Consider the following 24,939-nt stretch of genomic DNA (forward strand, 5'->3'; position numbering starts at 1 on the left):
GATACATGCATTAGTACGATGACACTAGTACATAGTCATACAAATATGTTTTTATATTTTAATTAAAAAAAAAAAAAAAAAAAAAAAATCGCTGCTACCACGTCATTATTATATTTTTTAAATCAAGTAACTTTTTATTAGAACACAAATGTTTTCACGTTTTTTTTTCACAATACATGCACACACAAGTACAAAAAAGCACAAGCAGTACAGAATAAATACATATTAACAAATTATAAAAATTACACCCCCCCCCCACCCACCTCCCCTCCAACCTAGTACACATGGAAAAGAATCCACCAGAATATTATATCATGTCATCAAGCAATATACACCACCCAGCAGTCATAAGCGTAGTAACAGCCATCAGCAGTATGTTAAACCGTAACATATTCACACCGTCTCATTATATCCCTATATTTCTCCAACAATGTTCCTAAATATCCCCCTATCTCTTACTAGCTCCGCAGACGCGAGCAATCCAGCCATAATGCCCACATCTCCTCAAATTTATTTAAGGCACCCCGTTTCGAATATATAGGTTTTTCCATGGATTCGTAGTGAACGTGATTGTATCTCCTACATTGGCTTCTGTGCCCAAGGCATGTCTCAGTTGTAAGTATTCAAAAAAGGAACCATTAGACAAAGCAAATTCAGATTTCAAATCAGAGAACAGTTTCAAAGCTCCCTCCTTATAAACCTGCGCCAACCATAAAATTCCCTTATATTTCCATCACCCAAATCCTTCGAGACTCGCAACCACAGGTAAACCAGGGTTATTCCATAGAGGAGTGATCTGTGTATGTCCTTGAATTCCCAAAAGATCTTTTACCTTCCCCCATACTCTATGTATTTGATATAACGTGGGTGTCTTAAATTTACCAACCTCTAAATATTCAAACAACCTCTTACACTGAGTGGAATGTCTTAGTATACCCTGTCAAATAAACAATTTTGCCCACTTCTTTTTCTCTAGTATATAGACACACGCTACAGTATAATTTTGGTCATCTGCAGAGGTTTTTATGTTCATTCTTTTGTGTTTTGGGTAAAGAACAATTAGTACTAAACTAATTGTTGATGTGAAGACCTCCAAATCCCCTGGGCATGTTTTAATGAGAAGCATGTATAGCTGTACAGTTTCTTTATACCAAAGCATGAAATATCATTGTGAATAATTGAGGGCACCAGAGATCAGGCTTGGTTTCTGGCAGCTGTGCTAATCTTTATCATTTCAATGGTCATTTTGCTGTGCAATTTCCACAGAGATCTAATGCTTATGCAAATAAACCAACTCCAAATTTAATTATGTGTTAACATTTAATAGTGTTCTAAATATGTGTGTGTGTTATGTCTTTTTGTTGTGCTTTTAAATAGGATTAAGACCAAGATGAAAAATACGCTTTTAAATTAGAGCGGATGCCACAAGAAAATGCTTATGTTAAACCTAAAAATAGAATTCTAAAAATGTAATGTTTAATGACATTGGTTTATATGGCAAATAATAAAATCAGAGCTTAAAGTATACACTTGTATCGAAGTATTGATGGTGTATTTCAAATAAGTGTTCCAGTTTTATGTTTAACATGGTTGTGTGATTTAGAAAACCTCGCTTCACGCACCTTAGGCTTCGTTCACATCTGCGTCAGGGTCCCGTTCTGACGTTCCGTCGGAGCTTCCCGTCAGAACGGGACCCTGACTGAAAGAAATGGAAACCATAGGCTTCCCTTTGCATCACAATTGATTTCAATGGTGACGGATCCGGTGCCTATGGTCTCCGTTTGTCTCAGTTGCGCAAAGGTTCCGTCGTTTTGACGGAATACTGTAGTCGACTGCGCTATTGATTCCGTCAAAACCCTTGAACAACTGAGACAAAGGGAAACCATTGGCATCGGATCCGTCACCATTGAAATCAATGGTGAGGCAAACAGAAACCTAATGGTTTCCGTTTGTTTCAATCAGGGTCCCATTCTGACGGGAAGCTCTGACGGATCGTCAGAACGGGACCCTGACACAGATGTGAATGAAGCCTTATAGGGGATTCTAAATTAATGTAGTGGGGTTTCGTTCAGCACCCCCCAACTATTAGCCAGAGCAGAGAGTGGCTACAAACTGTGTCTCTCACTGAGGGGCGTACAAAGCAACTCTGTGAATTACAACTCTGCGAGAGCGGTCTAAACTGTACAACTTGAGGAGCTGATGTAGGCTACACAGCCAGGTCCCTGTTGTATGGGCAGGTCCAGAATACTCAGCAGACTGTGTAGTCTGGACTATTTCCTATAGCAGCAGTCAGGCTGCTGTTTTACGAAGTGATTCAGAATACGTGGGCAAATTGCTATTATAGGGGAAGTCCAGACTACACAGCCAGGCCATGTTCACATGCTGTGGATTCTGTCAGGATTACGTACCTAAACCCAGACGGAATCAGCAACCATTCGGTCGGCTATGCATGTTAATGCGGTATACCTCTTTCACATGCTCTGGAAAATATCTGTGTGGAATAATGACCATGCAGCTAGACCACACGGACGTTGCGCATCGCGGACGTGAAAAACGGCTGTTTTTTCACGTCCGAGTTGCATCCGTGCTCTGCGCTGCGGGATGCGATATCACGCATCCACGGTAGATTAGAGTCTATGATATAGCGAAAATTTGTGGCATCTCAAACCAAATACCCCCGGCTACCAATTTTCTTAATTTACCATTGGCAAAACGAAACAAATCTTCTAGTGAAACATCTCTTATCGGGGGCCAAACTCCTCATCCCCAAATTGGAGATCGACTCAAGTTCCCACGCTCTCTCAATGGATAAACAAAGTTGAGCAAATTTACTATATAGAAGAAACAGTGGCACTCTCTAACCGCTCATACACTAAATTTTGAGGGATTTGGAAACCCTGGACAACTTTCCATACCTCAGCCCAGTTTTTGGAGGTAGCCTTGGTCACACAATAGACATCCTGTACATGCCGCATTGTAGGAATTGTTAGTTCTCGAATAGTCGTTTAATTGTAACTAACACTTTCATATTTCAGATAAATTTATCTCGTAAATCTCTCTCAATCCTCTTCCCCCTTCCTCTCTCTCACACCCTTTTCCCCTTCCCTATCCCCTCCTTCTGTCCTCTTGTAATGTGTATTTACATTGCATCACTCCAATTTTTGTTCTAATTTTTGCATCTTAACCGGATCGTTAAGTCATTGCTGCATATGCAACGTTACATTGTATTTACATCTGCTTGATTGTACTTACATATGCTGTCAAAACCTGTGACATTCTGTTCGTATGTTTTAATTTTGTTTAATCATTTCTTTTCAATTTTCTTTTTTTTTTTAAACTCGTTTTATTAAAAGTAACTGTCAGAGTCAAACCATCACATACATCAGTAGAACATTACACATTCAATAGTACATATGTCAGAAGAATCAATTTATACAAAGGGAATACTCGCAGGTATTCATCATAATAACCCATGGTTCGCAGACCACTCACACATACTACAGGATTCTCAATTCCAACCAACCCGGCTTTTATTACATTACATCATGAGAATAGAAATACTCCCACACTTCAATATTCTATCACCTCGCTCCAATCTTCTTATATTTCCTACCCTGGAGCACCTGGACATGTCATTCTTCCTAGTCTTTTACCCTCTCCCACCCCCCGCTTGTGCCAGATCAGCTGTCAGCCCTTGGACTGTGCAGTGAGTGAGACTCGATGAGCACCAACCATCCCAGATCAAATTAAATTTGGCCGCCTTGCCCCGATGTTTGTACACTATTTTCTCAAATGGAAGCATGTCATTAACCATTTTGCGCCATTGCGCTACTGTCGGGGATCTATCCGCCATCCATCTCATGGCCACCGCCTTTCTTGCCATAAACAGTGTTTCTCTGAGGAAAATCTTCTCATATAATGACCATTGCTCCTCATTTAACAGTCCCAGTAAACATATCTCAGGCCTGCAAGTTATCGTCCTCCCCATCACTGCCATTAATAATGTAACCACCTCCTCCCAAAAGCAACGAATCCGATGACAACCCCACATTAAGTGTATAAAGTCTGCCCTCATCTCTCCACACCTATGACATTGTGAGGACTCCATTCTTCCCATACGATGCAGCTTTACAGGTGTTAAATAACATTGGTGTATGATGTACAGTTGCACTAGTTTATTATTTGCAGCTGGTGAAACCAGCAGATGGGAGCCCTGCGCTTCCCTCCATTCCTCTGCTGTGAGTTGTGGAATTAACGCACGCCACTTATCCTCCACCCCCAGGGGCTCCATTCGCATCTTAGCCTCCATTAGATAAGAATAAATTTGGGAGACAACGCCCCTTGTAAACGGCGTGCTCAGCCTCACCACTAGGTCACAACTGGAATGAGTCACGGAGTTCACTGGGAATTGTGCTAATAGAGCATGGTACAGCTGTATGCAGTATAATTCATCCCCTGGCGGTATATTAAATGCCGCCCGAATCTCACTCACCGTCATTACCACCCCTTCTTCCGTTAGCAATTGTGATAGAGCGACTACCTCTCTAGCTGACCAGTAACTCTTCCCTACCAATCCGTGCAAATGGGGAAAGCTCGGATTATCCCATAGCGGGCTCTCCGCCACCACCCCCACATATCCCAGTATATCTTTAGCCTGTTGCCAGACTCGTCTCGCCAGCTTATGTAAGGGTAACAGGGAGCGGTGTCTAAAATCATGCGGCTCCAGTATCGGCCACAGATTTTTCAAACCCAGTACCCGAGCGAGATGATTCTCCGCATTAGTCTCTAGGGGGGGGGGAGACCCATGAAATCAAGTATCTGAGCTGCCCCGCCAAATAATATAGAAAAACATCCGGTAACGCAGCCCCAGCCTCGTCTTTAGGTCTTTGTAAAATCGACAGCTTGAGCTTAGATCTCCCCCCCCCCCACACAAACGGCGCGAACGTTGAATTTATTAGTTTAAAGAGCTTTTTAGGCACCAACACATCCATGTGCTCCAACACATACAAGAACTTTGGCATCACTATCATTTTTATTAAATTAACGCGCCCTGCTACTGATAAAGGCAGGCCCTTCCACACCTGTAGTTTGTCCCTTAGATACGTGACCAAGGGTGCTACATTTAACCCATACGATTTAGAGCTATCTCTAGCAATATTAATCCCTAGGTATTTGAACTCTGATCTTACCGGCAGTCCGCCAAACTGGGTACCCCATCCACAATTATCCTGTCTCAATGGCATCAGATACGATTTAGACCAGTTAATTAGTAGCCCTGAGTACCTTCCAAAATCGTTAATGAGGGAAATAGCCCTGGGGAGGGTTGCATTGGGGTTCGCCATGAACAACGCCATATCGTCCGCATATAATCCTATCCGGTCCTCTCTGTCTCCTATTCTAATTCCCATATATGCAGGATCCTTCCTGATGTTAATAGCCAATGGCTCAATGGCCAAAGCGAAGAGAAGTGGTGAAAGTGGGCACCCCTGCCTCGTGCCCCTATGGAGGCCAAAGGAAGGGGACAGGGCCCCATTCACCAACACCTGCGCTCGAGGAGCTTTATACAACAAGGAGACCCATTTAATAAATCTCTCCCCAAACCCAAATCTTCGCAACACTGCCAGCAGATAAGGCCATTCTACCGAGTCAAATGCTTTCGCCGCATCCAGAGATGCCACCGCCCAGTCCTGCTGCTCCTCCCATCCAATCTGCGTCACCACCTGTACCCGCCTAATATTTTCTGAGGTGGACTTGCCAGGTATAAAACCGCACTGGTCTGAATGGATGATCTCTTTTATCACTCTGCATAGTCTACTAGCTAACATCTTAGTCAAGATTTTGTAATCTACTGTCAGCAGCGAGATCGGTCTATATGAACTACATTCTTCCGGCTTTTTGTCTGGTTTTAGCAACACTATTATGGTGGCGTCACACATGGACTCCGGGAGAGCGGAGTTCCTATAGCTGTGTTCAAACAGGGCCAGCAATTGGGGGGCCAGCAGCTCTCCATATTGTAAATATACCTCCAGAGGAATACCATCCGGCCCTGAAGCCTTCCCCTTGGCCAACGAAGCCATTCCTTCCATAATCTCATCTAACGTAAATGGAGCCTCAAGCGATGCCATCCCCTCCGTTGTCAATGTGGGGAACCTCGTTCCATCCAAGTATCTCTCCATCTCCTCCATTCTATAATCAACTTTTGATGCATACAGCTGATCATAAAACTGTGTAAATTGCTCGAGAATCTCTCCCGGGGAGGTGTACATCTCATCTCCAGGCCCCGCAATGCCCATCACCGGGGGGGATCTAGAACTGTTCCGTACCATTTGTGCCAGGATTTTACCCGACTGATTGCCCAATTCAAAATGTGATTGTTTGCTAAAAAATAAGCTACGCGATGTCTTATCCCTCAGGATCTGTAAATATTGCCTACCCAGATTCAGCCAAGCATTTCGGTTAACCGGCGTGGGATCCTGAACAAATACCCCTTCCGCCTGTGAACATTGATATGCCATATTCTCCTCCTGCATGGCGGCTGCCCGTTTTACATAGGATATGGAGGATCGGAGACACCCCCTTAAATAGGCCTTAAGAGTATCCCACACCAATGACCGATTCTCCATCTGAGCATGTGCTTCTATAAATATTGATAACTGATCCGGTATGCGATCATTCTGTTGGATGAGCTGAAGCCAAAACGGGTGTATCTTACCCATTCCCCTTCTGCCCACCTGCGGCCTTTTTAATGTCAATAAGATCGGACTATGATCCGAGATCCCCCTCGGTAAATGATCCACTGTTTCTATCTCCAGGAAAACCGCATGTGATCCAAATATATAGTCGATTCTGGACAATGCATTGTACTGCAGGGTGTGACATGTAAATTCTCTAACCCCTTCATGTGTCGCCCTCCATAGGTCTATCCATCCCATTTCTTTTGCCAACATGCTCAACTGAGTGGGTCTACACGGGCCTCTACTCCCATTCCCCTGCAGTCTATCCATATCTGGGTCCATAACCAAGTTGAGGTCCCCCATCATGATCACTCGAACCCCCGGGTAAGCTGCTACAAATCGGACTGCCTCCTGAATTACTGCCAATGAGGCTGGTGGAGGATTATACACCCCCAGAATCACATATGGGCATTCATCCATAACCGCATGTAGAAAAATGTACCGCCCCTCCGGGTCTACATTGGATTGCAGCAATTTCCATCGAAGCTCTGCATGTACTAAGATGGCCACCCCCCTGGAGTGCGAAGTGTGCGAAGCATGACCCGCCCATTGTACCCAGGGCTTATTCAACTGCGCCACAGTGTCCGGTGTCATGTGTGTTTCCTGTAGACACGTTATATGTGGACGTTGTCCCCGAACAGCAGCAAATATCATATGCCTCTTTTCAGCAGACCCCATTCCCCGGACATTCCAGGACATTAACCGTAATCCTGCCATTTCATGTTGTTAACACTCATTGAAGCCCCATTGTCCTTGATTCTATCAACCAACCCCTGAGTAACAATTATCCCATTCCCGTATGCATTCCCCTCCATGTCTCGTATGTGTGCAATATCAAAGCCTTGTTCTGTAGCTATGTGAGTTGACTCAATATCCTCCATAACATTTCCATAAACAAACATTGCTCAACAGGAGCTAACCTTTGTAGCCTATACTCTAGGGGGTAGTTTCTACGGCTAGCGTGTTTCTGCCGCAAATACACTATCTGTATGAGTGTAGCGCCCCCCCGAGCCAGCATCCCCAGGTACTTATAGACACATTCTTAATACCTGACGTATAATATCAGTCCCCCATATCTTCCAATTAGAACATATACGGATGTTACTATGGGGCTTGAACTGCCAACCTTATAACATGGGCCTCATGCCCCCCATAACAATTTGCAGATAATATAGTACATCATCACATCATTATCTTAGAAGGATACTTTCAGCTGGAACGTCTGTACTATAAGCAATATGGGGTATCCATGAGTTCCATATGTCAGACATAACTTCCATCCTGCACAGCCACAGCACTCATCTTCGGGGAGATTGCCTATGCTTTCTCGTAATCCATTCTTCCGCCTCATTTGGATTCGTAAAAAATATGGCTCTGTCTCCATCCACAACCCGCAATCTAGCCGGATATGCCATCGAATAAGGAATCTGCAAGTCTCGTAGTCGGCGCTTGATAGGGACATAGGATGCCCTCTGTCTCTGCAAATCAGGAGAAAAATCCGGATATATGGACACAGAAGCATTTCCAAATCGAATCCCTCCGGCCTTCCGCGCTTCCATCAGCACCGTATCCCGATCTTTACAGTTCAGCATCCGAGCAAGCAGAGGTCTTGGGGGAGCACCCGGAGGTGGTAATCGTGCCGGGACCCTGTGCGCCCTTTCTACCGCATACGCCAGCGAGAATGGTGCATCCGGAAAGATTTCCTTCAGCCATTTTTCCACAAACTCTCCCGATCTCTGCCCCTCTGCCCTCTCCGGCAGCCCCACAATGCGGAGATTATTACGGCGCGATCTATTTTCCAGATCGTCGGCTTTCTGGCGCCACAAATCCACTTTACGGTGCAGATCCTGTATAGCCGCCGGCATATTAGCAGTGAGATCTTCCAAGGCCGAAATCCTGCCCTCTGTCTCCGTCACTCTTTCCCGCACATTTTGCAGGTCCTGCCTCAATAGGCCCACGTCCACTCTCACCTCATCTATCTTCGCCGTGAGTGTCGTACGTGTCTCAAGGATGGCTGTCAGGAGCTTATCCGATGCCTCCTGCAACGTGAGTCCCGCATCCCGTTCAGAGGGAGCTGATGTGGATGTCCCTGCCATTGCCGCGGCCTGCCCAGCAGAACACTCGCCGGCGCCATCTTGGATTACCACGCGGGCATAGGATTTCAGTTTTTCCGCCGCATTCAGCGCTTTAGGTGGGCTCATCTTTTTTTTGGAAGATGTCCTTCCCTTCCGACGTAGCTGGTAAGGAATTTTGGCAACTTTCACGGATTACAGTACCGTCAGGAGGATATAATGCAGGATGCCAGCCCGGAGCTATCGCCACACTTCAATTTTCTTTTTATTGTTTTAGAGTCTATGGAGGGTTGCGTGAAGCGTGAAAAAATAGGACATGTCCTTTTTTCTCACGAAACCTTCACTCGGTCCAATGAAAACAACGTCCGTGTGAACGGCCCTCACACGGAAGTTTAACATGTTTATGTGAATAAGGCCCAACGCAGATTTTTTTCATATGCAGCACGTTCCGTGCTGAAAAACCATGGATTAGTGTGTCCATTTGCATGCCAACCCATGGAAGAAATCCGTTTCAGCTGCGGAATTTCTTCAAAATACACAATGGATTTAGTGCTCTAGGAGGGGGTGCACACTTCACAACCAGACTGCTGTCAGAGGCGTGGTCCAGACTACACAGCCTGATTGTCATTACAAAGGATAGTCCAGACTTACAAACCCAGACTGATGTTAAGTGGGTTGGTTCAGACTCCAGTAACAGTCAGCTTGCGGTTATGGGAGGTGGAGGAGGAGATACAGACTAGACAGCTAGATAGCTGTTGGGTGTGATGGTCCAGACTCGTCTGCTAGACTGATGCGCAGACACCAAATAATTTTTTTTATTAAAGCCCCAAATCTCACTAGAAATAAGTTAGTCAGCTATAAAAAAACAAAACATAAAAAAAAAAAAAAAACATTTTAAAGCGAACCTAAACTTTGCAAATGAATTGATCTGGTGTGAACATAATCTTTTTCTTTAAGCACATCTAACATGAATCCCAGATGTCTGTATCAGAATATAGTGAGTGCCCAATAAACAAAACCACTTCTTCATTTACACAGTTTCGATATTTTAGCACAATAATGGCCTCGATAAAGGGTGATATATTTATACCGGATTGATTGGCTAACATTGTGGTTTACAAAAATAAGACAATTTTAAAATCTAGTGTTAAACCATCTGCTTCTATTTTAGCATAGCTGCCAATAAGTAAGCAGATGTATTATGACTCGAAATAGGAAAGCCGTAATACACGGTTTCTAGACATCTTTGGTTGACTTTTTGTCAGATGCTATGAATGACAACTTCAGATGGCAGAATACTTACATTTATTTTAGTAATGTCTAATTCATTTGGCTCAGTAAAAAATAACCAAAAACAAAATCAATCTGGAGGGCAGTTCAAGGGGCACAAGTTTCACACAAATACACGACCTTGTGAAATTTGAGCCCAAATTTGGTGAACTCTTCGTTCTGGATGAGGATGGTGGGAAATGCAAAAACACATCTTCAAAAGAAAATTATTTTCTTAGTTCATTTCTGAAGGGGTTGCTGCACTTTTTTTTTTTTTTTGAACAGCACGATCACTAGTACTGCTTACTGTCAATGGAAGCCAAGTCTGGAATATTGTTTTGACTTCCAAATGAGGATTAGTTGGACAGGGACAAATATGAATGAATATATTGTTTGTACATTATATCACCATTGCATTAATAACACAATTACAAAAAATGAAAGTCTTAATACAACTTGTTTGCAGTACAGTAACACAAGCATTCCCAGTGGTCCAGTCGGTTTGAAAAAGAATCCACTTCAGGTACGGCTTCAGATGAAATAAAGCTACTGGAGCACCAATGTACTTTCTATAGGATATTTTTTATTTTGTTAAAACATGTAATGCTTTTTTGAGCAGGACCTGCTCCCTCCTCATAATCAATATAATAATTTTATAACATAACGGGGATACATTGGGTAATCTGAAGGTAGTCAGATAATTCTATCTTTATGCAATAGACTTCAAACTCTGTATCAGAAAAAGTGAGCGTATATATATATATATATATATATATATATATATATACACACACACACACACACACACACACCTATTTAGATTTTTTTTTAAAAACACGAGTGGACATTTACTTTAAGGCTCAATGCACACTATGCGTATTACGTGTGGTTTTGTCGTGCGGATTTGCGGGCGGCAAATCCACAGCGTAATACGGTACCAGCATAGTTAATGAGATTCCAGGAAATCTCATGTACACGCTGCAGTATTTTTCGGGACGGAAATTGACATGCGGGCCGTTTTTTAAAATCCGTAGCATGTCTTTGTCTTACGTTTCCTCTTGCGAATTCTATCTGCCTAGTGCAGAGGAAAATCACACCAAAACACGCATCAAAACGTAAAAACCGCACCGCAAGACGCATCAAAAAATGCACCATTAGGTGCTGTTTTAGGCCTCATGCACATGAACGTAAAAACGCCCGTAATTACGGCCTGTAATTACGGGCCCATCGACTTCTATTGGCCGCGGGTACCTTCCCGTATGCTTACGGAAAGGTGTCCGTGCCGTTGAAAAATATGGAACATGTCCTATTTCAGGTCGTAATAACGGCACGGCCAGGCCCATAGAAGTCTATGGGGCTCCCGTAATTACGGGAGTGTTGCTAGGCGACGTCAGTGGATAGTCCCTGTCCAGGGTGCGGAAAGAGTTAACTGATCGGCAGTAACTCTTTCAGCACCCAGGACGTGACTACCGCTGAAGTTAATAGTATTAAAAGTTAAAGAGGCTCTGTCACCAGATTTTGCAACCCCTATCTGCTATTGCAGCAGATCGGCGCTGCAATGTAGATTACAGTAACGTTTTTATTTTTAAAAAACGAGCATTTTTGGCCAAGTTATGACCATTTTTGTAGTTATGCAAATGAGGCTTGCAAAAGTCCAAGTGGGTGTGTTTAAAAGTAAAAGTCCAAGTGGGCGTGTATTATGTGCGTACATCGGGGCGTTTTTAATACTTTCACTAGCTGGGCGCTCTGAAGAGAAGTATCATCCACTTCTCTTCAGAACGCCCAGCTTCTGACAGTGCAGATCTGTGTCGTCACTCACAGGTCCTGCATCGTGTCGGCCACATCGGCACCAGAGGCTACAGTTGATTCTGCAGCAGCATCAGCGTTTGCAGGTAAGTCGATCTTACCTGCAAACGCTGATGCTGCTGCAGAATCAACTGTAGCCTCTGGTGCCGATGTGGCCAACACGATACAGGACCTGTGAGTGACGACACAGATCTGCACTGTCAGAAGCTGGGCGTTCTGAAGAGAAGTGGATGATACTTCTCTTCAGAGCGCCCAGCTAGTAAAAGTATTAAAAACGCCCCGATGTACGCACATAATACACACCCACTTGGACTTTTGCAAGCCTCATTTGCATAACTACAAAAATGGTCATAACTTGGCCAAAAATGCTCGTTTTTTAAAAATAAAAACGTTACTGTAATCTACATTGCAGCGCCTATCTGCTGCAATAGCAGATAGGCGTTGCAAAATCTGGTGACAGAGCCTCTTTAACTCTTCTTCTTCCTCCTCCAGTCCGGCCTCCTGGGATGACGTTTCATCCCATGTGACCGCTGCAGCCAATCACAGGCTGCAGCGGTCACATGGACTGCCGCGTCATCCAGGGAGGACTGGATGTCAAAAGAGGGACGCGTCACCACAACAACGGCCGGGGTACGTATGAATTTTTTTTTAACTTTCAAACGCTGCGGAAACTCTGCCCGAAAGGGCTGCCCCTTCTCTCTATCCTGATAGAGAGAAGGGGCTGCCGATTATTGCAGAGAAAACGGGTCCGTAAATACGGGTGGAATACGGGTCAAATACGTGTGACAACGGACCCGTATTTACGGGAGGAAAAAAATAAGTTTGTGTGCATGGGGCCTTAACCTGCGAATTTCCTCTGTATTGCTGCAGTTTTGGTGCAACGTATGCATGTAGCCTAAAGTGTTCACTTTTGCTCAGATTTTCGAAATTACATTTTAAATCCAATCAAGTGAACCTTAGAAACAGACTACACTTTGTCAACAAGTATTGTTGTTAAAATAGTGAACGTTTGGAGCCTGTTATAAATCTCAAAAAAGAAGACCTACCCCAAACTAAATACACTTGTTTGTAATGGATTATTTTTGCTTAGATACTCTAATACTATTCAATACAATGTTATTACCTAGATTTGACATAGAATGTATTAAATCATTTACGGATGCCTCTAATCTCTTCAAACCCCAGCATTGCCTGTGCTTGTTACAGGTAGTCCTACCGCTATCACATGAGTGGACAAAACACTGATGAAGTTATTACCTGCAGATTCTCACAACAAAACATAGTTATAAGCTATAAACTAATACCTATTTCAGAATTCAATAATTACTTTAACCCCTTAATGACCAGGCCTGAAAAGGCCTTAATGACCAGCAGAATTTTTCAGTTTTTGCCTCTCAGCAGCCATAACTTTTTTATTTTTTTCATTGATGTGGTCGAATGAGGCCTTGTTTTATGTGGGAGCAATAGTTTTTTTTCTATTTTGCAGTTTGGGGGTAGAAAAAAATTATTTTTACGGCGTGAATATAAGAAAAAACGATTCTCTGCAAAGCTTTTCTTGTTTATTTTTTATCCCGTTCACGTTTCATGCTAAATAACCCATTCGATTAATTCTTCAGGCGACCACGGTCGTGTAGATACCCAATATGTGTAGGTTTTTGTTTTTATATAACGTAGGGGCAATAAAATATATTTTATGCAAAATAATGACTTTTTTTAGGACATTTTTATTTATTTAGTTACTTTTTTTTTTAAGCCCTTAGTGACCAGCCTATTTCAAACCTTAATGACCAAGCTATTTTTTACGTTTTTCCATCGTCGCATTCCAAGAGCTTTAACTTTTTTATTTTTGCGTCAACATAGCTGTATAAGGACATGTTTTTTGCGGGACAAGTTGTATTTTTTAATAGCACCATTTTGGGGTACATATAATTTATCGATTAGCTTTTATTAACTTTTTGTGGTGCGTAAAAGAAAAAACCCAGCAACTTCACCACTTTTTTAGCGTCTTTAATTTACGCCATTTACCGTGTGGTATAAATAACATAACTTTATGTTGCGGGTCGTTACGATTAAGACAATACCAAATTTATATAGTTTTCTTATGTTTTACTACCTTTACACAGTAAAAACACTTTTTTTTTTTTCAAAATTATGTTTCTGTTTCTCCATATTTGAAGAGCCATAACTTTTTTATTTTTCCGCCGATGCAGCTGTATGAGGGCTGTTTTTTTTTTTGCGACTTGTAGTTTCTATCGGTACCATTTGGGAGTACATGTGACTTTTTGATCCCTTTTTATCAAATATTTTTGAAGGATGAAAAGAAAACAGCAATTCGGGCATTGTTTTTTATTTTATTTTTTACAGCATTCGCCAAGCGGGTTAAGTAACAGAATAGCTTTATAGTTGGGGTCGTTACGGACGCGACAATACCAAATATGTGTAACTTCTTTACTTATTTTTTTTTTTCATAATAAAGCATTTTGTAAGGGGATAAAGTGTTTTGTTTTTTTTTTTACTTATTTATTTAAGAACTTTATTAAACTTTTTCTTTTTTAATAGTCCCACTAGGGGACTGCACTATGCGATCGTCCGATCGCTTTTATAATACACTGCAATACTTCTGCATTGCAGTGTATTACTGCCTGTCCGTTTACAACTCCACTACAGTTACAACTCCACTTTAATCCACTACAGGCAGACCTGGGGCCTTTATTAGGCCCCCGGCTGCTATAGAAGACAATGGCACCATGTGATCTCATAGCAGGGTGCCAGTGTGGTGAGAGAGGGAGCTCCCCCCCCCTCCAAAACCACTTAGATGCGGCGCTCGCTATTGAACGCCTCATCTAAGGGGTTAAATGGGTGGATTTCGATCTGCCTGCTCAAGCAACGATTTCCCACCTCCGGTAGCTGAGAACAGGGAGTTTTAACTGCTCCCGGCACCGCAGATTTATTCTGATGCAGCACTGTGAAAAAGGCGTATGCATCAGAATAAAGCATGTTAGTGGCCGCCGTGAAAAAGGGATAACTTTACTTACAACTTTATTTTTTACTTATAATGTATTAGCATTCTCCTGTATGCGAATACATTATACTGTGTCACTTTGACACAGGCTGCTGTTAGGGTAGCACATAGTGTGCCCAAACAGCAGGCAAATTGAACAGACAGACCTGGGGTCCTTTCTAGGTCCCCAGGGTTAACTGCAGAGGGATTCCCTGGTCTTTGATCACTTCACCGGGTTTCCGATGACGAGATCAAAGAGGGGAGTTCACTTTGATCTTGCCATGTCACGGACCACGTCCGCGGCGATCAAAGGGTTAAATACCTGGGGTTGGAATGTTTTCCGACCCCAGCTGTATTTAGCTGGCTGCTCTAAGATCAGGAGCTGTATGTTACGGCTCCTGCTTAGAGGAGGAGCGCTCCTCAGTTTCTTCTACAGCGACGCCAAAAGATGTCGCTGTAGACTAAGGACCTGCACCGCCTGACGTCAAAAGACGATGGGCGGTTGTTAAGGAGTTAAAACAAATAATATTTTATGTTTCACCTAAGAGTGTATATACATACCATAAAAGCAGCCCCTGAGGTTATTATAGGATATGTGGATAACTGGAACTAAGCTAAGGTCCCCTATACCTCACCTCACGTGTGAGTGAATCTCTAGTATTCCCTATCCCCAATCTCACAATGTCAGTATACAAGGTTGGAGAGAACAGGCCATAGTGTAAATTAAAGGGGTTTTCCGAGTGAATTAAAAAATTGAACCAAGGTAGGAGGGATGCACAAAAAAATAAAAATAGAGCCATTACCCACCTCACAGATTCCCCGTCATTCCAGCGATCCGTTCCACCGCTGTTTATTGACATAGCTGCAGCGTCGACGTGCCCGTATACCCAGGTGATCGCTGCAGCCAAGTACTGGCCTCAGCGATCCTGTGCCGTATACCCACTGAGGCCACTGTCTGGCTGCAGCGATCACGTGGGTATACAAGCACATCATCGCTGCAGCTGCGACGATACACAGCGGCAGGGAGAAACGGAGGCGCTGGAAAGGCGGGGATCCGTGAGCATAAGCAATGGCTTTTTTTTTTTTTTTTGCATCCCTCCTACCGTGGCCAATTTTTTAAATAACTTGGAAAACACCTTTAACCTTCAAGGCAGGGATTCATTTAATTTTTGATAGCAACCCTTCTCCACCACTTAGGTTCACCAGACCTTTAGAGTGCTTTTAGTCTGTGATCCATAACCATATGTGTGACATTTCTTTTCATATATTCACAGATATACAAGTGACTCTTAGGCCTTATTCACACAAATGCGTTTGTTTTGCGTCCACAAAAAAACTTACACGTTTGTCATGCGTTGCAGCTCCATGTGGCATCAGTTGTTGATGTTTGTTTACTTATACATTTCTGTATTTTACATTTTTTTTTCTCTTGATTTCTTATGAACTTGTGCGTGAATCACGGACAGCACACGAATGTGTGTCCGTATGCTGTACATGGTACATGATTTTCACGCACCCATTGACTTCAGTGAGTGCGTGATGCACAAAAAACGCACAAGAATAGGACATGCAATGAGTTTCACGCAACGGAAACACGCTGCGTGAAAAACACTGCATGTCTGAATGACCGCATTGAATTGCATAGGTCAGTGTGATGGCCGTTGCTTTAACAGCCGCCAAACGGATGTATTACACGTTCGTGTAAATAAGGCCTTACGGTTAGGTTTCGTAGTTTTGTTTTGAAATAATATGCGACTAGACATAACGACACAGATTAGGCTGCGTTCGCATCTGCGTCAGGGCTCCGTTCCGATGGAGCTTTCCGCCGAAACGGAGCCCTGACTGACACCTATTTCCATCACCAATGGTTTCCGCATTGTCTCCATTGTGCAAGGGTTCCGTCGTTTTGACGGAATCAATAGCGTAGTCGACTACGTAGTCAATGGTGATGGAAACGGAAACCTCTGGGCTCCGTTTGTGTCAATCAGGGCTCCATACCAATGGAAAATTTTGACGGAATGTCGGAACGGAGCCCTGACGCAGATGTGAACGCAGCCTTATCCAGAAAATTAGAAAAATAGAACGTGACAACTGCAGCTGCTCCTTTTTATACTATTGTACTCTATTTAAGCCTTTTTTGTTTTTGTTTTTTTTACAGCGACATTGATCCAAATGCATAATGAACGATGAAAAAAAAAACAAAACTGTGGATACAGTGTGAGATTAAAGCCATGAATTGAAGTAATCTTGAGGTCGGCCCTACCTAGCCAGTAGCACCTCTTGGTTAATTGGAAAGGTCTGACTGTCTTCTGATATAACAGGAAGCATAGGCTCCCGGGATTTTACAGCTATTGCTCGCACGGCCTGTTTTTACTTGCCACACCCTACATTCACTGAAAAAATGCCTCCAGGTCATACAATGTCTGTAATGAACCCGATGAGCACATATGATCACCAACTAAATGATATAGGTTCAGTAAAACTAAAGCAATATGTTTGTCACGCCAAAGCCAAGACAGTGAGAGATTCCTGTAAATTCCACATTGATAATACGACTCCTAAAGGAATGTTAAATCTAATGTCTACCATGCTCTACAGAATAATGTCATTTATTGTCCCTGCGATCAGTCTTTTCAGCCTGGAGAGATGGTGACTGATGTTCGTCAACACCATGACAGACAGAAAATCCAGAAAAATGTCTGCCCCCATGGTAACTAATTTAGCTGACTGACGTATCTCCAGCTCTGAGAACCTCCACAAAAGTGTACATACATATGTGTTAATGACATCCACATATTCCATCAAGTGTTCTATTTCAGGTGCAGTATTCCTTTAAGAATATTTTCCCAGACACTGCTCTCTATTAGGTTAAGGTATATTTGCCATCACCTCCTTCTGCCACAAAAACTACACCCTATTCCTAGAGACTAAATTATGTCTTTCACATTCTTTAAGTTATGAAAATAAGTACACCTTAAATAATTTCATTCTATTTCCTCCTGAAACGTTCCTCTGCTACAATGTAAAGCTTGTGCAGTTCTGCCTAAAGCAAGCATGTGAAGAACGACAAATTACGGAGTTACTTAAGACAGCGGCTTCATTTTTCACAACGAAGACTGGAAACTTATTATATACTGTGAACCATCATATAAATACAAGATATGCAACAGTCACTAATGTAAGAAAAACATTGGCAGCCCAGAAAATTTAGCTTCCACATACTTGTCATGATTCCCGTTCACTTGAAATAGTTTTCTGTTCTATCTTGCTGTATATAAAGAGAGTCTTTACCAGGACTAAGGCTTGCAATACACATTAGATGATTGTTCGCTGAACTAGCCAATATTGGCATAACCAGCCAACCATCTGATGTGTATGGGGGCATCCTGTAGGCCCTTTTAAACAGGCCAATTAGCGGGCAAAAGAGCGTTCATGTGAACGCTCGTTCCCGATCATCTGACGAACGCTCGTTCATCGGCTGATTGTATAGTTTATGCTGCAAGAAATATTATTGTTTTAGGCAGCACACCTCCCTGTGTAAACAGGGAGATGTGTTGCCGACATGATAAAAAAAAAGTATGAGGACGAGCGATCGTAGTAACAAATCGCTCGCTCCCAAACATAGCTCCATGCGAAAGGAACAAATCAGCGCCGATCAACGAGCAGTCTCATTGATCGGTGCCCGTTTACACGGTCCATGACAGGCCGTGTAAAAGAGCCATAACTTTCGAGACAGCAGATGTCGGGGAGAGAAGAAATCGGGTATGATGAATTTCAAAATGCCCGATCCTTTTATTCATTATTAGATAAGTCGGCAGCGGATTTCTCCCTGAGAACACAGGCCGAGCGTGCATAAGTATAATGGAGTCAGGAGGAATAGCTGTCGGCTAAAAGAGTGATCGGTCGACAGTCATCTAAAATGTATAGCCAGCCTGATATAACCAGGATCTGATAGGTGCTATATTATCAAATATGATACTTTGCTGGAAGGTCATAGAACAGTTGGGTTAGAGAAATCTCCACAAAAAAACACAGATAACAAAAAGTCGTGATAAAATACCCGATCCTTTAAAAAGGGTCTGTCTGGTTTATAAACCCCTATTAGAGCATTTTGAGTTATTAGACTGGAGTCCCTAATGCTGGAGCAAAGAGCACCTACAAATAGTCTCTCGATCTCTCTCTGGATTTCATGTATTTCAACGGAGACTGTGTGAGGATTCATTTTTACTGTGGTGGCACTGCATGAGAATTGCCAGGTTCCTCTACAGATGATCCCTGAGGGCCCCAGCAGCCGGACACCCTGTGCTCAGCTTATTGTCAGTGGGCATCAAGTGTATTAGAGCCCAAGTGTACTGCTAATTGACAGTAGGGTTTTTCATTGCATCGGAATGTTTAATCCCCACATATGAGCCAGGGTATATTTCTCGTAATGATATGCTGCTGGTTTTTCCAGTTTAATGTTGTTGTTTTTTCTTACTGAATAAAAAAACAAAAACAAAAAAACAACTTACTTCAGAGGCTCAGGGAAGAGCTTAGTTCCAGAAAAGTTGATGTGCGTTAAAGAAATAGAACTGCTAAAGAACTGTTTAAAAGATTGTGGCACTTCTTTTCCTTTCCTGTAGATCACAAAAGAGAAACATTGTTTTTAAATCTGACACAGAAGACAAGTTTGCTCCAAATGACCACTAATAAAAAAAAAAAGGTTTTAAAACGATTTAAAAAAAAAAAGTTTCAGCAATCCTACAACTTGAAAAAAACACCACTGAAGCCAAGAAATGGTGTAATTTCTACAGATGTCAATGTTTGCACACGTTCCCTAAAATTTATTTGGGACACTCTGCCACCATGATCATAGCAGTCTGGACCCAGTGCTTCTTGGGTCAACAGAGACTAGATTTTCTGACATGATAGTAGGCTACAGGATACAAAAACAAAACAAAACTGGATGCTAACTTTTTTGATGATTTTACAATTAAAAAATTCTATTAGGAAAATTCTCCAGTAAACTTATGGATACAACTCTGTAAACTTTCAACGACACCTCAATGTAAACAAGACCCATATTTTTTTAAACGAAGATAATTCGAGAAGACTTAACATGAATCAAAATTAGCAAGTTACGGTTTTCCTAGAAATTCACATTGACGGGATGCTAAGTGGGATTTATACCTGTGGGGAAAGAATGTCTTGGAAAGATTGAGTGTAGTAAGGTTCTGCAAGCAACCACGCAGGAGAGCGCCACATACCTGAAGAACAACAAAAATTCACTCATTACATGGTAGTCCACAACACAATACATAAAATACTTTTTCTTGTGCTGTAATCTACAATATACATGCAAGCCATCGGCATGAACCTTCTGTATGCATACTATACTTTTCGTACTTGAAAGTTTTTCTATGTCACAATAGGTTTTTGAATTTTGCTAATTACTTTATGATTGAGGTCATTTTTCAGAAATTCATATTAAGTGTCACATGCCCTGTAAAAATATGGATTACAGAACTGTCTGCTTAGAATAAGTTCACTAGAGTTCATAAAAAAAATAAAATGTAATCTATTGTATCCTACTTATCAATGGTTACTGAAAAAAATAATAGAGCAACTATGACACGCCTAGATGAATATGCCATACATTTTTTTTCTCATACTCTCCTCTATTAAGTAATTCAATTATTAAATGTTACAGAAAATTCATGATTACCGCATCTGCTGAACACTCGGTGCTCGATAAATCCAGGTACTTAATAGCATTTGGCTGTGCCAAAAAAGAATACAAACACTAGAAGAGATAAAAACAGAAATAAAGAAGTAATTGAAACTAAAGGGACACATGATTCACAGTATACACAGGCACGAGTAATGTATAATTTGCTCGGTTTTCACAGTAAATTCCAATTAAAGGGGTTTTCGAATAATCATAAATTATCACCTATCCACAGGATAGGTTATAATTTTCTGATCGCTAGGGGCCCCAGCGCTGGGATCCACACCGATCATAAAAATGGGGGTTCCAAACCGCCATTCCTTCTCATTGCTCGACCGCTGCCGCTAGATTCAAAATCTATGGGAATGACAAAACCAGCAGAGTACTGTATTTTAGGCTTTTAACTTTTAAAAGGCAAAACCAGAATGGCGCCCAATATTAGATCTAATTGTATGCATAAACCCGTAAAAGTGGGGCTCTACACGGATTATTGTCAGTAAATGTAAAACGTTCACCCTTGTTACTGATCTACGTTATATGTCTTGCAGTTTTCACTTACCTCACTTAGAAATAAAATTAAGTCGTAATAACTGCTAGTGGATTATATTTAGCAACAGATTGTTACACTGCACAGAGCAAAATCTAATTATGGTTTGTGTAAATCATCATAGTCAGATTAATTTAAAAATGGAGGATTTTACATTTGTTGGCTAGATAATGTTGATCAAAAGTGGAGAATCATATGATCACGTAGAACTAGGTCTTCATTAATGCTGCAAAACCAATAATAAAATCACAGTCTGGATACAAGAATATATTATAAAAGTGAAATTTCTTAGATAATCTAGAATTTAGATAAAACTATAAGAACATAAAAGGGCAGACATAGAATGCGAAACATTATAACAGTATAGAGAAATGGACTACTGCGTATTTAAATAATATAGCCTGTCTATGAACACAAAGTTAGGTGCTGTACATACTGAAAGGTCATCACCACGAAGTATATTCCCTGAGAGGTCAAGGTGGGTAAGGGTGCTTGAAATCAACTGGGTTGCACTCAGTGACTGGGACAGAATATTCACTCCTAGGAAAATGAATAAAAACCAGATTAATACAGAAAAACAGTTGGCGTAAGTATTATTATGTCATCACATAGATTAAAGGTGCACACCCACAAATTTTTTTATTCTCTGGCCCGTTGGATGAGCACATTATGTAAATTGTAGTAAAGGAAATTGTCTTACCGGTGGCTGTATTTTCGATTTATCCACTCCCTTCTGGTCCTCAGCTGTGTCAGGTGACCAGCAATAGGACTCTCCAACTGCCACATCGTCTCATATGTAGAGAGGAAGTCAGTTTCTCCATTCATTTCTATAAGACTCACATCGAGGCTGTGTTTGTAATGAATAGAGAATCGGACACTGTGTCCACACATGAGACGCTGGGGCAGTTGGGGAGTCCTATTGCTGGTCACGTGACACAGCTGAGGACCAGAAGGGAGGGCATAACTCCCAAATACAGTCACCGGTAAGAAGATTACTTTCACCACAATTTACATCAAGTGCCTCTGTAATGGGCCAGAGGATAAAAAAAATTGTGGGAGTGCTTCTTTAAGGTTAATGGTTCTGTCCTGATGACCATAAAATAAAAAAAAGATGACAAAAAAAAAAGGGTAAGATTTGGTTTATAAGCAACGCTAATGGGAATATTATTATTGAAAAATTAATTTTTCAGTATATAACTATAAGAACAAGAGATTGTAACATAAAATAACATTAACATTTTAAAAGGAGTTATGTACTAAAATTGTCCCTCTACTCTTATCTACTAACTGTTACAGTAATGTAAATATTGTGATTGCTCAGGGGTTGGCTTTGTAATGCCGACAAACTTCTACACATCGACTTCATATCCAATCATATTCCTTTGTGACCTTTATTTGAAAGGAACCAATTAAAGATAGAGGAGGTTAAAGTGTAGCTAAACATTCGACAAACTTCTGACATGTCAAAAGTTTGTATTGGTGGGGGTCTGAGCACGGAGACCCCCACCAATCGCTAGGCTGAAGCGCTCGTGTGAGCGCTCAGCTGCTTCGTGTCTGTTCGGCTTTTTCCAGAAATAAATGTATCGGTGTACGGACTCAATACAAAGTCTATGAACCCGTACTCCGATACATCGGCTTTCCGGAAAAAGCCGAACAGAAACGAAGCAGCTGAGCGCTCACACGAACGCTTCGTTGAGCGATTGGTGGGGGTCTCCGTGCTCGGACCTCCACCAATACAAACTTCTGACATGTCACTATGACATGTCAGAAGTTTGTCAAAAATTTAGCTACACTTTAAATAAAAGGATGCTCATGCGCAGATAAGCTTGTCAGTTATTATTACAGTACTGTAGCAGCGCTAGTTATTAGGAGTGGAGAAGAACAAATGTATATTTGTAAATGTCATTTTGTGCTTCGAATCGATTGAGCTACATTATTGCCGTTTTAAGTATATCTTAATTTCTCAATAGCCTTCAGCACAAATGACACTGCATGGGCTATTTCGATTTTTGACATTGATAAAATGTACAGTATGTAGAAAATAAAAAAAAACACATCAAACAACTTCTATACCTTTGGGTGATATTGACGTTTTTGATAAATTTAAATACATCAGTCCCTTAGGTAGTTTGGCAAACTGTATACTTAAAAAAGACACACCTGTAAAAAAAAAACACAAGGAAAAAGATAAAAACAAATGCATATACAGACATAATGATCAAATTAATATGTACCTGTAATTAGAAACATTTTCTATATATTGTCTGAACCTAGATTGGTCCATTCTGAATTAGGCTCCATGTACACAAAGTGCTTGTTAATCTCCGAGAATTAGAACCATGTGCTTTATTAGGACAAATAGAGGGGGTTCTTTTGCTCCAAAGCCCCTTCTGTAAGCCAGAGTTTAGAGTTACTAATACAAAGCATGGCCATGTATTACATGGTCACTATTTCATCTGGCATTTTATGCAGCCGGTTTAAGCAGCTAGCCATATAGCTTTTCCCATATTGCCAGGGTGGCTGCATTCTTACAGGTGGTTGTCTAATTGGGATATCCCCTTTATATGGACATGGTGGCCACCAAATACACGGTCAACATTAAAGTTCTCCCTTTTTGCTTCCTCAAGTCACTTGGTGGGCTAGTGTGCGAAGATTGAAAGACTTCCTAGAGTTTTTCTAATAAACTGGTGGCCCAAATAACCCACCAGTTAGAGGTAATCTACAAAGAATTATTTTTAGGACTAGACTAATAACAATAATATTAATACGGTCAGTGAAAATCTGATTCTGTAGCTTACAGTTTATATATTTTGAATAAACATGGACCTACTACACAACATCAGTAAAGTTCTATTTTAGATACCGGAAAAAAATGTGTTTTAAATTTAACTGACTAGTGTTTGCAATATGAAATATCAGCATAACGAGAATAGCAATTTGTCGGAGCCTGGGCAGAAAGTTCTATATCTCAACAGCGAAATGAACACAATTATAACAAGAGGTGATAAAGACGGAGGCATTTTAAGTTTAGATCTTTCTATCTATATTAGGCAGAGTCAGAAAAGGTTAGGAAACAACAATGCTGACTCGTCCCTACTGATTAACACAACAATGATAAATGTCTGATCACTTCTGGCTACGGCTGAAAAAATATAGAAAGTTAGAAAATGCTTAATGGAACACTCTGGGCAAATACTACACACTGGGGTAGATTTGCGATTTTAAATGAGCCAGAATTCTGGCAGACATGCGGTCTGCCACATTTGTTAACTTTTTTTAGACACTTTTTTTGAACATGCTTGGCAGGGGGTGTGGCTTAGAAAGAAAGGCATGGTATAGCAGAAAATGGGCATGGTTTAAAGTGTCACCATGCGGCAAAAAATTTTTGCTGAAAAAACTGGATAAACAAAGCCAACTAACAGGAGATATCAGGAAGAGAAAAGTGTCTGGAATGTCTAGTAAGATGCGCCAAATTTATCATGCATATATTCTGACTGCCTTGGCTAGGTTTACACGGTCTAAGACAGTATTAATAAATCTGCCCCACTGTGTTATTTCTAGTGCTGGGCTTGAGGGGGCAATGCTTGACACAGTTAGTTTCTCTTTAAATGTTCTCTATCCTGCATACCCCCATGAGGCCCTGCACTAGGCATAACACGGTGTATACATTTCTCCTAGAATGTTTCGTTAGTATTTGTTCCATTAAAGGGGTTGTCCCACGACAGACATTTATAGCATATCCACAGGACATGCCAAAAATATCTGATAGATGCGGGATATGCATGTATCTCGGGAACAGGGTT

The 24,939-nt window shown here is 41.5% G+C and overlaps 1 protein-coding gene across 5 annotated transcripts in view; it reads right to left on the bottom strand.

Moving 5' to 3' along the window:
- Nucleotides 1–24,939, bottom strand: part of CARMIL1 (capping protein regulator and myosin 1 linker 1) — a 489,111-nt gene that overhangs the window by 98,991 nt on the left and 365,181 nt on the right. For all 5 annotated transcript variants that reach the window (XM_075826549.1, XM_075826548.1, XM_075826545.1 and 2 more), the window contains 5 exons: nt 23,210–23,296; nt 21,573–21,676; nt 20,587–20,664; nt 20,052–20,128; nt 19,394–19,498 (listed from right to left, as the gene is read on the bottom strand). In XM_075826549.1, coding sequence (XP_075682664.1) covers nt 19,394–19,498; nt 20,052–20,128; nt 20,587–20,664; nt 21,573–21,676; nt 23,210–23,296 — 451 coding nt within the window. The remainder of the gene's footprint in view (nt 1–19,393; nt 19,499–20,051; nt 20,129–20,586; nt 20,665–21,572; nt 21,677–23,209; nt 23,297–24,939) is intronic.

This window comes from Rhinoderma darwinii, chromosome 5 (assembly GCF_050947455.1).
Source record: "Rhinoderma darwinii isolate aRhiDar2 chromosome 5, aRhiDar2.hap1, whole genome shotgun sequence".
In the NCBI taxonomy this organism is placed as follows: domain Eukaryota; kingdom Metazoa; phylum Chordata; class Amphibia; order Anura; family Rhinodermatidae; genus Rhinoderma; species Rhinoderma darwinii.